This window comes from Cetorhinus maximus, chromosome 5 (genome assembly GCF_964194155.1).
Source record: "Cetorhinus maximus chromosome 5, sCetMax3.hap1.1, whole genome shotgun sequence".
Classification (NCBI taxonomy): Eukaryota; Metazoa; Chordata; class Chondrichthyes; order Lamniformes; family Cetorhinidae; genus Cetorhinus; species Cetorhinus maximus.
Genome location: NC_135883.1, coordinates 41,027,475 through 41,040,239, shown reverse-complemented (window position 1 = coordinate 41,040,239; position 12,765 = coordinate 41,027,475). Strand labels below are relative to the sequence as shown.

The following is a 12,765-nucleotide window of genomic DNA, read 5'->3' as shown; positions in this document are numbered from 1 at the left end:
GTTGGCCTGGCATATCTGTGCTGACTCTGCAAGAGCAGTTCAACTAGTCCCCACTCCACTACCCTTTCCCCCCATAGCCCGGCAACATTTTCCTCTTCAGGGGCCTATCCAATTCCCTTTTGGAAGGCATGATTGAACACGCCACTGCTGCACTCTCAGGCAGCGGAATCCAGATCCTAAACACTCGTTGCATAATAAAGATTTCCTTCATGCCCGTCTTTGGTTCTTTTGCCAATCACCTTACACTTGTGTGCTCTGGTTCCTAACCCTTCCACCAATGGGAACAGTTTCTCTCTGTCTACTTTGTTCAGATCCTTCATGGTTTTGAACTCCTCCATCAAATCTCCTCTCAACCTCCTTTGTTATAAGGAATGTGGCAACAAGACACGGTTTCACCTTGATACTCCTTGATCTAAGTGTTTAACTGTATTGAAAAAGTTGACTTTTTTGTGATATACACATTCTGCATTTGAAGACTGTGGCATATTGGATCTATGGAGTCAGGGGAGACAGTGGCATTGTAGTAATGTCATTAGACTAATAATCCAGAGGCCTAGTCTAATGCTGTGGGGACATGGTTTCAAATCCCACCATAGCAGCTGGCAGAATTTAAATTCAATTAAAGTCCCAGTAATAGTGACCATGAAATTATCATCAATTGTTGTAACAACCCATCTGGTTTGTTAAATCTGTCATCCTTACCTGGTCTGGCCTCCATGTGACTCCAGATCCACAGCAATGTGGTTGACTCTAAACTGCCCTCTGAAATGGCCTAGCAAGCCACTCAGTTCAAGGCCAGCTAGGAATGGGGAACAAATGCCAGCAACACCCACACCCTAGGGTAAAAAAAAGTCAGGTTCATTTGTGTTTGGAAAAAAAAGAGCTGCTATATTTTAATAGTCAGCCCTGCGAAATAAAAGGTGTAAAATTAATTATAGGGCGAGTGAAATGTATGGATTTAACACACAAAGGTGTCTTGAGAAACATATTACCAAGAACCTTAATCAAGGATATTCAAGGGTAGGACTGTGTACATTGCAAAATGTGACACATTCATTTTGTGCAAAGATGCTTGACTGAGTACCACGGCAGTGTGAAAAGCAGCATTACATTGATTAATATTTGAGACTAGCAAAGCAGGTGCAACTGAATGGAAACTGTCAGTCATGTAGACACCATATTGTGAAGTTGCACTTTTATTTTTTAATAGAAGTATTGTACTGCTTAAACATGACACAGAATACAGACTTATAGACTGTGATTAGGATAAGATAGTGCTATTTGATTTCTTTTCAATAGCTGTGTTTTCAGGGTGTTTTGGCATTGAAGGGACAATGTTTTCTTCCTGAGAGGGGTATTCAGCCTTCAATTGCTGCAGACTTGTATTTTTTCCCCAGGAAAAAGTCTGTTTGGAGGCAACTGTAGGGGATAAATGACATGTCCTCTGTGCTGAGTCCTGCATGTTGAAATGGAAGAACAGCCCTCTGCGTTTATAGCCTTATTCTCACAATAGACACTCCAAACCCCTTTTCCCCAGCCAGGTTTGTGTGTAGCTATTGATATAGTGCCTTGTACCACCTTAGGATGTGCTGAAGAGCGTTATAACCAATAAAGTAAGTTCGAAGAACGTATGATGTGGCAGCCAATTCACGGACAGGAAGCTCCCACAAACAGCAATGAGCTAATGGGCAGAATCTTCTACCTGTTGGGTGGGCCGGTCGGGAGCAGGCGCGGGGCCGACCGCTGCCCACGATCATCTGCGCGCCGCCATTTTATGTGGGCGGGCCAATTAAGGCCCATCCAGCGTGACACGTGCCCGGTAGCGCTCAGCACTACCTGTGCGGGTAGGGGGAGGGGGGAGAGTTGGGGCCTGCGCTCTTTCACACATGCGCACGAAGGAGCGCAGAAATCTCACTGAGGTACAGAGCTGCCTCAGGGAGATTACGTTCAGATTTAAAGTTTGAAAAAAAGAAAGATTAAAATTACTCAGACATGTCCCCTCATGTGACAGTGTCACTTGAGCTGGGACATGTTTATGAATTTTCAAAAAAAGTTTTATTTATCTAATAAAACCTTCAGGACGCCTCATTCCGCCCGTGGATGAGGTTTCCTGAAAAACGTGAAAGCCGCGTGGGCTCTTCATCTGCCGCCAACCTTAAGGTTGGATGGGCAGCCCTGTCAATTACCTAAATTGGTTTATTAATGGCCTTAACAGGCCTTTCACAGTTCGGCGAGTACATAGCTGCCTCTGGCGCGCGCCTGCCGAACGAAAGATTGGAATGGCGCGCGGTGACGTCGGGACACACACCCAATGTCACTACGCGTCATTTTACACGTCGGTGTGCAGGGCCTGCCCCACATGCCAATGTGAAAATTCTCCCCAATGACCTGATAATTTGTTTTATGTGGTGATGATTGACTGTTAAATATTGAGCATGATATCCAGGAGAACTCCCCCGTTCTTCTTCGAATATTGCCATGGAATCTGTTATGTCCACCTGGGAGAGCGAATGGAGCTTCAGTTTAACAGCTCAGCTGAAAGACGGCACCTCCGGCAGTGCAGCGCTCCCCTAGATTATTTGTTCAAGACTCTGGAGTGGGATTAGGCCATAGACTTTGTAACTCAGGGACAAGAGTGCTACCCACTGGGCCATGGTTGATACCATTAAATAAAACATATTCAATGGACTAAATTGCCTAACTTATGACATAGGGCAGAACCTTCAGCTCGGTGAGCTGGGGCGAGGCCTGCTCGCCGAGGCGTAAAATGATGCGCGGTGATGTCGGGTGTGCGTCCTGATGTCACTGCGCAAATTCAGATTTTCAGTTCGATGGGCGTGTACCCAAGTCAGCTGCGCGCCCGCCAAACTGTCAAAGGCCTGTTAAGGCCAGCTAACTATCAATTAAAACAATAAACAGAGCTGCCCGTCCAACCTTAAGGTTGGCGGCAGGCGAAGAGCCCAGGCGGCCTTCATATTTTTCATGAAACCTCATCCATGGCGGGATGAGGTTTCATGAAGGTTTTTAAAAGTTTGAAAACATTTTTAATAAAATTCATTGACAGTTTCACATGAGGGGATATGTCTTAAAAAACATTTTTTTCCCTTTATTAAAATTTTTTAAACTTAAACTAACCTCCTTGAGGCAGCTCTGTGACCCAGGGAGATTTCTGTGCTCTTTCACACACATGCGTGAAAGAGCGCAGGCCTCGACTCAGGCAACAACCCCCCCCCCCCCCCCCCCCCCCCAACCCCACCCGCGCTGGAGGGCTCAGCGTTTCCGGGCGTGCATCACGCTGGGCAGGCCTTAATTGGCCCGCCCACGTAAAATGGCAGCGCCCAGCCAATTGCGGGTGGCAATCGGCTGCGTGCACAACCCCCTCCGATGGGGAGAAAATTCTCCCCATAATTTCCTACCTGAATATTAAATGAAAGTCTGGGTGAAGTGCTGGACATAGCTGGATAAAACCAAAGCATTTTTCTGAGACTCAGCAAAGTGCGATCAATCCACTGGTTCATGTAGACATCAAGCTCAACAAGAAACACGCTTAGACCTTTTTGGTTCAGCTGTGCACATCATTCTGCAAGACAGCTTAACTAAAATATACACATCTGATATACCGGAGCATCTTGAATTACTAACAAAAAAACTGCCTGTGTTCAAGTTCCTCCGTGGCCTTATCCCTTCCCTATCTCTGTAACACCCTTCAGTCCTACAACCCTTCAAGGCCTCTGCATTCCTCCAAGTCCAATTCCTCGTGCATCCCTGATTTTCATCACTCAACTATCAGCCTTGCTCAATCTCTCAACCTTGCCTACAGATGCCTGGGCTCAAAGTGCTGGAATTCCCTCCTTAAACATTTCCACCTCTACCTCTCCTACTTTTAGTCACCCTCCAGCTTTGTTAACCAAGCTTTTTTAATCACCTTATCCCTCCTTGCGTGGTCCGGAGTCAGAGTTTGTCTGGTAATGCATCTGTAAAGCCCCTTGGGACATTTTTACTATCGTGTCATAGCATGGGGAGACGGTGGTATAGTTATAATGTCACTGGGCTCATAATCCAGAGGCTCAGGCTAATGCTGCGGAGACATGGGTTCAAATCCCACCATGGAAACTTGTGGAATTTAAATTCAATTCATAAAGTCTGGAATTGAAAGTTAGTCTCAGTGATGGTGACCATGACAACTATCAGCTATTGTCATAAAAACCCATCTGGTTCACTAATGTCCTTTAGGGAAGGAAATCTGCTGTCCTCACCTGGTCTGGCCTATATGTGACTCCAGACCCACAGCAATGTGGTTGACTCTTAACTGCCCTCTGGAATGGCCTAGCAAGCCACTCAGTTCAAGGCCAGTGATGCCCACACCCATGAAGGATTAATTTTTTTTAACAAGGCACTATTTAAGTGAAAGATGTCAATGTTATACAAATCACTGAACGTGATAACAATATGTATCTTCAAATCATTGCATTTTCATTGTAAAAATGCATACAGCTTAATCAGTATCACATATTGTATGCCGGTTAAGATGGTGAGTTTTTAAATCTTAAACAACATTTTTCGAGATCCATGATGTCGACATTCCAGGACACACTCGGCTTTACCTCTTACATATATCGAAGTAACAGTATGAGACAAGATGTTATAAATTCAGTGATGGATGGCTGAATGTGCTTGGTGAGAGCATTTCATGTACCAGACACATAAATCTTAACACTTAACAAACCAACTTATATCTTAAATTGAACGGTGAACGCAGGCCAATTTGAACCTTTGTTCAAAGGCACAGCCTGCCCTTGATGTACACGAAGTAAGCAAGTTCAATTTTGCTACACCTGGTAATAGCTAGAGAATCAGCGTGAAGGGGAGAGAGTGGGAACGAGGGAGGGAGAGTGGGAATGAGGGAGGGAGGGAGAGTGGGAATGAGGGAGAGTGGGAATGAGGGAGGGAGGGAGAGTGGGAATGAGGGAGGGAGGGAGGGAGAGTGAGAAGGAGGGAGGGAGGGAGAGTGGGAATGAGGGAGGGAGGGAGAGTGGGAATGAGGGAGGGAGGGAGAGTGGGAATGAGGGAGGGAGGGAGAGTGGGAATGAGGGAGGGAGGGAGAGTGGGAATGAGGGAGGGAGGGAGGGAGAGTGGGAGTGAGGGAGGGAGGGAGAGTGGGAAGGAGAGTGGGAAGGAGAGTGGGGGGGAGAGTGGGGCGGAAAGTGGGGGGAGAGTGGGAGGGAGAGTGGAAGGGAGAGTAGGAATGAGAGAGGGAGGGAGAGTGGGAATGAGAGAGGGAGGGAGAGAGGGAGGGAGAGCGGGAATGAGGGAGGGAGGGAAAGCGGGAATGAGAGAGGGAGGGAGAGCGGGAATGAGAGAAGGAGGGAGAGTAGGAATGAGAGAGGGAGGGAGAGCAGGAATGAGGGAGGGAAGGAGAGTGTAGGCAATCCCGAGGCTTCAGAGATAAGAGGATTTTGTTTTATGCTGAGAAGGCAGCACTGGAAACCGACAGCCAATCGTTCTATGCTGGTGGTCCCAGTAAGAATAATTCCCATCTCACTGCCCATTCTCTGAAAGTTTAAAATAAAAACAGAAAATGCCTGAAAAACTCCATAGCCAGAATCTTCCATTCGGCGCCAACGTGTAAAATGACGCACGGTGATGTCGGGCGTGCGTCCCGACATCACCGCCCATCATTCCGATCATCAGTTTGGTGGGCGCGCACCAGAGTCAGCAGCGCGCCCGCTGAACTGTCAAAGGCCTATTAAGGCCATTAATTAACTAATTAAAGTAATTCTCAGGGCTGCCCGTCCAATCTTAAGGTTGGCGGGCAGGCGAAGAGCTGAGGCGGCCTTTGCATTTTTCATGAAACCTCGTCCACGGGCGGAATAAGGTTTCATGAAGTGTTTATTAATTAAATAAAATGCCTTATGAAAATTCACAAACATGTCCCAGCTCATGTGACACTGTCTCATGAGGGTACATGTCTGAGTAATGTTATTTTTTCTTTTTTCCAATGTTTTATTATTAAATTATCTCCCTGAGGCAGCTCCGTGCCTCAGGGAGATTTCTGCGCTCTTTCGCGAGCATGCGCAGAAGAGTGCAGGCCCCAACTCTCCCTCCTCCCCCCGCCTGCCCAGGTAGCGCTTTCGGGTGCGCGTCATGCAGGGCGGGCCAATGTAAAATGGCGGCGATCAGCTCCGCTCCCGCCCACGCCCACTCCCAACCGGCCCACCCAACAGGGAGGAAATTCTCCCCCGTATGACTCTACTTCACGCTCCATGATGTCGACATTCGAGGGCACACCTGGCATTACCTCTTACATATATCAAAGTAACAGTATGAGACAAGAGTTCAGAGTCATATGGACTCAAAACGTTAACTCTGTTTCTCTCTCCACAGATGCTGCCAGACCTGCTGAGCTTTTCCAGCATTTTCTGGTTTTATTTCAGATCTCCGGCATCCGCAGTATTTTGCTTTTCTCCTAAAGTTTAACACTGGGGAGATTGTAACGTTTTGGTATTGTCAGTGGACTAATAATCCAGAGGCCTAGGCTAATCCTCTAGGGCAGTACGTTCAAATCCCACCACGGCAGCTGGTAGATTTGAATTTTATTAATAAATCAGGAATATAAAGCTAACCTCAGTAACGGTGACCATAAAACCATCATCGATTGTTGTAAAAACCCGCCTGGTTCACTAATGTCCTTTAGGAAGGGAAATCTGCCGTCATAACCCAGTCTGCCAAACATGTGACTCCAGACCGACAGCAATGTGATTGACTCTAACTGCCCTTCAAAATGTCCCAGCCAGCCCCTCAGTTCAAGGGCAATTAGGGATGGGCAACAAATGCTGGCCTTGCCATCGACACCCACATCCCATGACCTTATGTATGAAAAAAATGCTGACAATCCGGATTAGTGAGTCCAGCAGCCCAGAGCTCTCAGATACCTCAAAGTCACGAGCAAAAGGGGTAGAGTTTCCACCTTGGGCACGATTGACATTCCAGATGCAAACTGTGGCCAGAAAGGCATGCCGTTTTGACAAGTGTATTTCCTCATACATTTCCGCTCATATTCATTTGCATATTGCTGAATGCAAAATCCCCCATTGCAATCGGACAGTGTTTTAGAAAGTATTTTTTAATTTTCAGTTAAAAATTCTCCTTGATATTACCCGAGTGGTAATTTAGAGCAGCTTCATTCATGCAGATGAAAATGGATTTATCGCAAAAAGTAAGCACTTTAATCAGAGTATCCAGTCCACCACCTGTGAGTAATCCAATCTTAAATAACTACAAAATGGCTTTTAAAAATATACAAAACCATCTGGCAGTTATTTTGGTACATAGTAGTTGGTTTCGTAGAATTTTTTCTTATATTGCTTTCAGAAGATTTTAAAACATGCCTATTAGAGCCAACTTAGCCTCTTCCAAGTTTCAGAAATGGGCGTAATTAGTGGGAACACCCTATGGCAATTACTTCATCCGGGAGTGTCACCAGTTTTGTGGGCGAGGTTGGCTTCCACTGTGACCTTTTTAAAAGAAATTTACAAAAACATCACAGAAACTGAGATTGTACTTGATGCAATTTGTGCTTAAAATCCCGCGAATTTTTTCCCACTGATTTCAGACAAAAGTGCACAGAAAAACACAACACAGAAATCCCAGGCCCAGGTCACTAATTGGTCCCTGTGTTGCCATTGTAGGCTTCAAAGCTTCTCCTTTGCCTAATCCCCTCTGTCACTAATTTATTGACACCTTAATCTCTGAATGTTCCTTCTCTGCAAATTGGCTATCACAATTTATAGCGCTTGCTTGAAAAACTATTAACAAACCACTTTCCAGAGAATAATTTCTCAATCACTGCCATATGTTCTTGTTGTCTTTTGGTTCCCGGATATTGTTAATACTCTCACTGTAAGCTTGGAAAGGTCAGAAGCTCTTTATGTTTAATTTTGCTATGCTGCCTGGTACACAAGAAGGACTGGGTTGAATTGGTTCTGTTATACTTCACGTGAGTCTCTAGTGCAGCTGTGAAATCTGGCCCCCTGGAACACTTACACATAACACATTAGTTTCTAGCTATTTACAGATAATACAACAATATATAGCAACCATCTTGAAATAACTTTTGACCCTTAAACCAGTGAACAATAACATGCATATAGATGTGACCGATCAACTTAAGCATTGTTTTAACCACTAGGGTAACCCTGTTATTGAGTTTTCATTTTTAACCGAAGTTTACCTTTTCTTTTCTGTTGTCAAGGTCAAGAAGAATGGGTTGCATCCCGGCCGAGCCTGAAGGCACCAATCCCGAGGTCAAGAGGGACCTACAGAGAACATCCCTACGGTAGATATTGAAGGCAGCCCTTGTCCCACAATGAGCACAATGACTACATGAGTGACCTGTGGTCATCATATAAGCAACTACAAGACAAGTAATAGTTCATTTATTTTCCTGCCTAGGGCTAGCTTCTCTTGGGTACCCTTGTTGCGCTCCTATTTCCTAAAACTTTGATGAAACGTTGGCTTTATTTTATGGCAGTAACTGATAGAATAGACAAGTCAGTCCACAGAACATGCAACAAGGATGCTGTTCCTTTTAATTGTTTTTTTTCATTGTTCTATGTGTAGAAGTATGTTCAACTAGCATGAACTGATGACGAATTTAAAATTTCCAAGCCCACCACCTGTTAAAGGCGAATGCTTATTTAGGGATAATGGAAGATTGTAACAAGGCTCTTTTTATTTGAATAGGTGATAAACAAGTTGTAGATAAGTTGTTTTAAACTGTCTTCTTTTAATATTTGTCAGTTTAAGATGTTCAATATTTAATTTGTAAAATTTAATTTTTTTAAAAATGATGTTTAATGGAATTGAAAACAATCAGCTATGTATGTAGCTAACTTTATTAAAGTGATCTGTTCAGTGTTTTAACCTGTATGTGGTGATAAAATTGCATAAAGTTCCATGTGTAAGCTTATCTAAATAGGTGACTTTAATTTGTCAAATACATTTTGCCATAATTTGTCAATAAAGCTGAACTCTTTTGTAAAGAACTAAAATTTGGAATTATTTTATTCTAGTTCTTAAATGTCTGCCTCTTTTGTTCTGCAGGAAATGCCTAAACCGTTGCTACAATATAAACCAAAACGAACCCTTTAGCTGGTTTTTAAGAACTTGACACTGTGTAAGAACATAAAAGCTGTATTAACACCCAGTGGATGTAAATAACTTTAAAAAGAAGTTAACATGCTAACCTGTTTACTTGACTCATCTTTAGTAAACTTTAATGCAGAAAATGTTAGAGCAATAAATGGATTTTAAACTATCCTATAAGCTTGATCTTACTAAACGCAAAACTCTTAATTGACTTGTTTGTGTTAGCATGTCTCTCATGACAATGTAATGGAGATTAATGAGGTAAGATCTCTTCCCACTTTAGCCTGTCTAAATGCCTTGGACCGTTGAATTCTCCTATTTTAAATATCCCATCAACATGTGCGTATTACATGGAAACCCATTCTTGTCTTCACTCAAAAAAGGGCATCTAATGCATTATTGAGATGATAATAATTGTCTTTGCCAGGAAATCATCAGTGTCACTGCCCAATTGTTTTGACATTCACCTTTTAAAAAACTTTATTTGTAATTTCCAGTGCTAATGTATCTGAATTTCACCGTTCGTGAAAGCAGTTTAGAGGGGCTGATATTTCTTTTTGAGGCAATCAGACATGATGGCTGATTATTAAGAGAATATATCGCAGGACTCAAAGGATGACTAAACGTTAAACACCCTGCAAATACAAGGTAACACTAATAGTAACTCTATAATTTTGCTGCATATACAACATTTATTTTAAATATTTACAAATGAAGCAGTTACTGTCAGTTAAAAAAGTAAACCTTCCAAAATGTGATAAACAAACGTAGGAATTATAGGTTATTAAAATGGCTAATTAGCAATAACTAATGACCACGTCATTGTTTCTTTTCAATATATAACCCTGTTTCCGATAAACAAGACTAAAATGACCAATAATTGTAATGCAGCTCTTGTTAAAACCTCAATTGCGTAAACTGCATCGTAAAAGGGAAAAGCAGAAAGCAATTAGAGTACTGTACAATATATTTTTTTAGGGTAATCAAAAGCGTTATTGATCCTGATATCCTTTAGTATTTTTGTTAAATATTGAAACAATGGCATTTTTGTCCTTGCGAGTGGTTTACTTTTTTCATAGTAACGAAAATGCAAGCAGATTATACAGCTTGTGCAAACAAGTGTCTTGAAGCTGGAGTTGCATGCTAAGATGTATTTAGTAACGTACTTTCTTTCTTTGCACTAAGGAGGCAACAGTTCTGTTTTCAAGTCTGTAAGATTTGAAGTGCAGCCTTTGGTTTTCCTGCTGCTGAAGTTTGTTTCTCTGTTTGTTCCTTTTCAGGTGTCTGGTAGTAGATTAACCAGAAAAAAGCAGCACAAGCGTTAAGTATCAGGTAGGCAATGCAATGCCGAGTTCAGGGTTCAAAAGAACTCCCCTGTGATCAGTCAGATTGCATTTTTGTCTCCAGCTTGTATCGGTTAGAGTTTGTAAGCTTGGTTTTTAATTAAAGAAGTGCAAGTATTAACTGTTTTTGTTTTAATCTTCTAAATTGCATAATGCCAGCAGCAAGTCTATACTGTTGGTCAAAAAGAACAAAAACAAATGCATCCTTTACATTTTCTCCAGTAGGAGGTCTTGTGGCACACTGGGTAATGTCCCTGCCTCTTGGTCAGAAGCTCCGGCTTCAAGTCCCAAGCCAGGACTTGCTCGCCACAGAAGGCGCGTTCGTGATGCGGTTTAATGGACCGATAATCAACTGGGAATCCTTCCACCATCTCCCCATCATTCTGCAAAGGGGGAAAAAGGTGTGTCCTAATGTCCCTTTAAAATAAACTTTTTCCAGCTCAATTTTACTTCAGGCTTGCAAGCTGCTTGAAAGATTTGATTGCACAGTAAATTGTCAGAGCTAGAATTGCAGCTGTCTGATTGTGTGGTTTTAACGTTAAAAAGTAGCCTCTACACCCCAGGTTATAGCTGCATGGCAAGATGTGGTGGTGGGAGGCAGTATAGCGTTACATAGAGTATAAGGGCCCAGAAACAGGCAATTCGGCCCATCCAGTCCATGATGGCAGTTTCCCCTTTCGGTAGAAATTGCACCTAAAATGAGCTTGAAATTGAGCTTGTTAGGGTAGGTTTCAGGTTTTTGCTAAAATTATTTTGCATAATCATTGACAGGAAATCTCCCATGAACTAACACAAACAAGAAACCTAATAGAATGGAACTGTTTTTCTTTTCTCTTTCCATTCAACAGTATTGCTTGATGTACTCGAGAGCGATAACCTGGTGCAGTTTGATGGGGAAAACTGGAAATCAGCTCATCGGCAGGAATAATCATTTTTAATAAGTGTTCAGTCCGCCTCCTGTGAGCATTCCAATTTTTAAATCACTGGAAGTTACTTCTTTCAAAAAAAAGTACTGAATCTTATACTAGATTCATTGGGGTGCACTAGTCGGTTTGTTAGTAAAATTAAATATCTCGTGGCAGGGAAAACATACCTGGTATGCCTAAGAAACGAAGCATAATCTGAAGATCCTTCCTGAACTAGCACAATTGGTGGAATGTCACAGTTCTGTTCTGAGGAGGTGGCCAATTTTGTGGATTAGAAGCCTTAGGGTAAAATGAATCATGAGCCAGCCTAACGGATTGTAGAAAACCCAAAAATAAGTGGCTTTGGGTGTAACTCTCTCTTGCGTTTAAAATTGCAATCTTTTGCTCGACTTTGTGGTACCTCGACCTCTATCCCTCAGTGACTGCCTGTTTCACACCTCCCAGGTTTGCACAAACTCCCATTCAAGTGATCTGGCTGAGGCTTTAGACGCTCCACAGTAATTCCATTATAGCCATTTTATGAAAGCCAATTTGGCTCCACCGCTCATTGCCTGTAGCTCACAGCCTATAGTTTCTCTTCGCCCTTGTGTTGTGGCTCCTGTACAGTATCAATCTTCTTTTAAACCATGACCATTACGTGCAGTAAAAGGATGAAAATCTGTTGAATTTGCCTTAAAACACAGACCTTATTGTCTCAGTTTGCCAAAATGTACTCATGCATCATTGGTGTTTGCTGTGTTGTTCTTTGTGTTTACAGGATGACTAAGGAAAATGACTTAGTTCTCATAGTGAAACAGTCTGTTCGTGCGAGATATGCATGGCCCTATTCGTTTTCTATGGTGACTAGTCCCATTCTAATCAAATAAGGGAATCATTGGCCTTGGCAGGGTCAAGTTAAAAGACTGGACTCAATTCAAAAGGCAGAGAACACAGAGAGAGAAATGAAGATGCATCTTCATTATTTCATGTAGCTGTACCACTGCTTAAGGAGGGAACTACAGCACTGTGGATTGTTAACATGTTGAAACAAATGAACCTACCGCTAAACCTGACGGCTCGCTTAGATTCCATCACTTCATTCCCACTTAGTATGCCCACTTAATATGCAGATGATCTTATTGATGTTTCTGCAATTTAGGGAAACATTTATTGGTACTAGAATTTACATTGTTTTTTTGGGGGGGGCAATGTTTTCGCTACCACAATAATGGGCAGATGGCGGAAACTCCTCTTCACACAAGTTCAACAGTTTATTAGGTAGATATGGATACTCCAGATCTGCAGTAATCTCAGTGAAGAGATAACTTGATCTTCTTCCTCTTGTGAGCAATTAGAGACAACCAGTCAGG

The 12,765-nt window shown here is 42.8% G+C and overlaps 1 protein-coding gene across 1 annotated transcript in view; it reads left to right on the top strand.

The window, feature by feature from the left end:
* The window catches only part of khdrbs2 (KH domain containing, RNA binding, signal transduction associated 2), a 626,587-nt gene extending 615,710 nt beyond the window's left edge, over positions 1 to 10,877 (top strand). Inside the window, exons 9-11 of the mRNA XM_078541836.1 lie at positions 8,252 to 8,335; positions 10,428 to 10,479; positions 10,713 to 10,877. Of these exons, the coding sequence (XP_078397962.1) occupies positions 8,252 to 8,335; positions 10,428 to 10,438 (95 nt within the window). The 3' untranslated portion in view covers positions 10,439 to 10,479; positions 10,713 to 10,877. The remainder of the gene's footprint in view (positions 1 to 8,251; positions 8,336 to 10,427; positions 10,480 to 10,712) is intronic.
* The last annotated feature ends 1,888 nt before the right edge of the window (positions 10,878 to 12,765 follow it).